The following is a 2,088-nucleotide window of genomic DNA, read 5'->3' as shown; positions in this document are numbered from 1 at the left end:
TTATGAGCAGGAGGTGGAGTTTGGGAATGGGGTATGCGCTAGGAGGTGGAGCCTGAGGAGGGTTGGGTCTTGGCAGGAGGTGGGGCCTGGGAAGGGGGCGGGGACTGGTGGTGGGGCAGGTTATGAGCAGGAGGTGGAGTTTGGGATGGGGTGTGCCTTAGGAGGTGAAACCTGGGGAGGGGTTGGGTCTTGGTAGGAGCTGGGTAGGGGGAAGGGCATGTAGTGAGGCAGGATCTGAGCAGGAGGTGGGGCCAGGGATAAGGCTTGCCTTGGACAGGTGGCAGCGCCTGAGGGGGTGGAGACCCGGCAGGAGGTGGAGTCTGAGACAGGGGTGGGAGTGTCTGGAGGAATGGGCCCGGCCCCTCATGCCAGCCCTGCCCCTCGCCCCCTCCCCCATTTCTCCACTCATACCTCGCTTCATCCTCTTCTCCTAGGAGGCTATTCCTGGGGCCTGGGCCCAGCCCCTCTACTATCCCCCAACCCATCCTCAGCCAGTGCTGCCTCCATCGGCTTTGGGGAGGACGAGGTCCAGCAGACTGCAGCGCGGATCGCCGGGGCCCTGGGTGGCCTGCTGACGCCCCTCTTCCTCCGCGGCATCCTGGCCTACCTCATCTGGTGGACGGCTGCCTGCCAGCTGCTCTCCAGCCTCTTCGGCCTCTACTTCCACCAGCATTTGGCAGGCTCCTAGTTGCCTGCAGACCCTCCTGTGGCGCTGAGGTCTTGTCCTGGGTCAGCAGGACACTAGCCTGCCCCCTCTGTGTGTGCCCTGGTGTCCCCAGCTGCAAGGTGGGGCCGGACTCCCTGCTGTTCCCTTCACCGCAGTGCCTGAGCCGCAGCCCCCCTTGGACGCCAAGTTTCTGCCTCAGAACTGTCTCTCCTGGGCCCAGCAGCATGAGGGTCCGGAGGCCATTGTCTCCGAAGCGTGTGTGCCAGGTTTGAGTGGTGGGGGTGATACTGGCTGCTCTTCTGAACAAATAAAGGAGCACGCCGATTTTTACAAACAGGGTCTGAGTGGTTTGGAACTTGGGCGTGTGCAGGGTGGTGGCACCTGCCCGGGTGCAGGGTGGGGGCTGCGCAGGAGGGAGAAAGGATCAGGACTGAGAGGGGAGCAAAGGTCTGGGAGGAGAAGGGAAAGCGAGGAGGAGGCCAGGCACGGCAGCTCAGGCCTGCAATCCCAAATCCCAGCACTTTGGGAGGCCAAGGCGGGCAGATCACTTGAGGCCAGCAGTTCAAGAACAGCCTGGTCAACGCATGGTGAAACCCCATCCCTACTAAAAATACAAAAAGTAGGCATGGTGGTGCATGCCTCTAGTTCCAGCTACTGAGAAGGATGATCCTGAAGAGTCACTTGAACCTGAGAGGTGGAGGCTGCAGTGAGCCGAGATCGTGTAACATCCAGCCTGCGTGACAGAGTAAAACTCTGTCTCAAAAAAAAAGAAAAGGAGGAAAAAGAGAAGAAATACAAGTGTCCCAGGAAAAGTCCAAAAGCAGGATGGAAGAGACCAGAAATCAGGGGAAGGTGGAGTCCCAGCTGAGAGGGCAGGTGGCCTGGGAGGGGCGGGCAGGTGAGAGAAATGCCTTGTGAGGGAGTGCCAGGAGAAGGTTAGATGGGCAGGGAAACCTCAGGGGAAAACCTGTTTGAATAAATGGGAGGGCGGGGAGCCCATGGTGATGCCAGCATCTGCCACAGGTGTGCAGGTGACTTTGTATAGAGGTCACACACAAGGAGGGGCATATTGAGGTCTTTGTGACCCAGGGAAGGGACGTGGGGCTGTCGTGGACTCTGAAGTTGTCCTGTAGCTGTGACTCCAGGGTGTGTGCACATGTGTGTTACAATGTAAGGTGCAGGCTGGGCGCCGTGGCTCACGCCTGTAACCCAGCACTTTGGGAGGCTGAGGTGGGCCAATCACCTGAGGTCAGGAGTTCAAGACCAGCCTGGCCAACATGGTGAAACCCTGTCTCTACTAAAAATACAAAAAAAATTAGCCAGGCATGGTGGCGCGCACTTTGTAATCCCAGCTACTCGAGAGGCTGAGACAGGAGAATCGCTTGAACCTGGGAGGCAGAGGTTGCAGTGAGCCAAGATCA

At 58.9% G+C, this 2,088-nt stretch overlaps 1 protein-coding gene across 2 annotated transcripts in view; it reads left to right on the top strand.

The window, feature by feature from the left end:
• The window catches only part of TMEM161A (transmembrane protein 161A), an 18,893-nt gene extending 17,892 nt beyond the window's left edge, over positions 1–1,001 (top strand). For both annotated transcript variants that reach the window (XM_011925849.1, XM_011925848.1), the window contains one exon: positions 435–1,001. In XM_011925849.1, coding sequence (XP_011781239.1) covers positions 435–688 — 254 coding nt within the window. In that variant the 3' untranslated portion in view covers positions 689–1,001. The remainder of the gene's footprint in view (positions 1–434) is intronic.
• Positions 1,002–2,088: the final 1,087 nt, after the last annotated feature.

Source organism: Colobus angolensis, unplaced genomic scaffold (assembly GCF_000951035.1).
Source record: "Colobus angolensis palliatus isolate OR3802 unplaced genomic scaffold, Cang.pa_1.0 Scaffold66, whole genome shotgun sequence".
Lineage (NCBI taxonomy): Eukaryota > Metazoa > Chordata > Mammalia > Primates > Cercopithecidae > Colobus > Colobus angolensis.
This window is presented reverse-complemented; position numbering and strand designations above follow the sequence as displayed.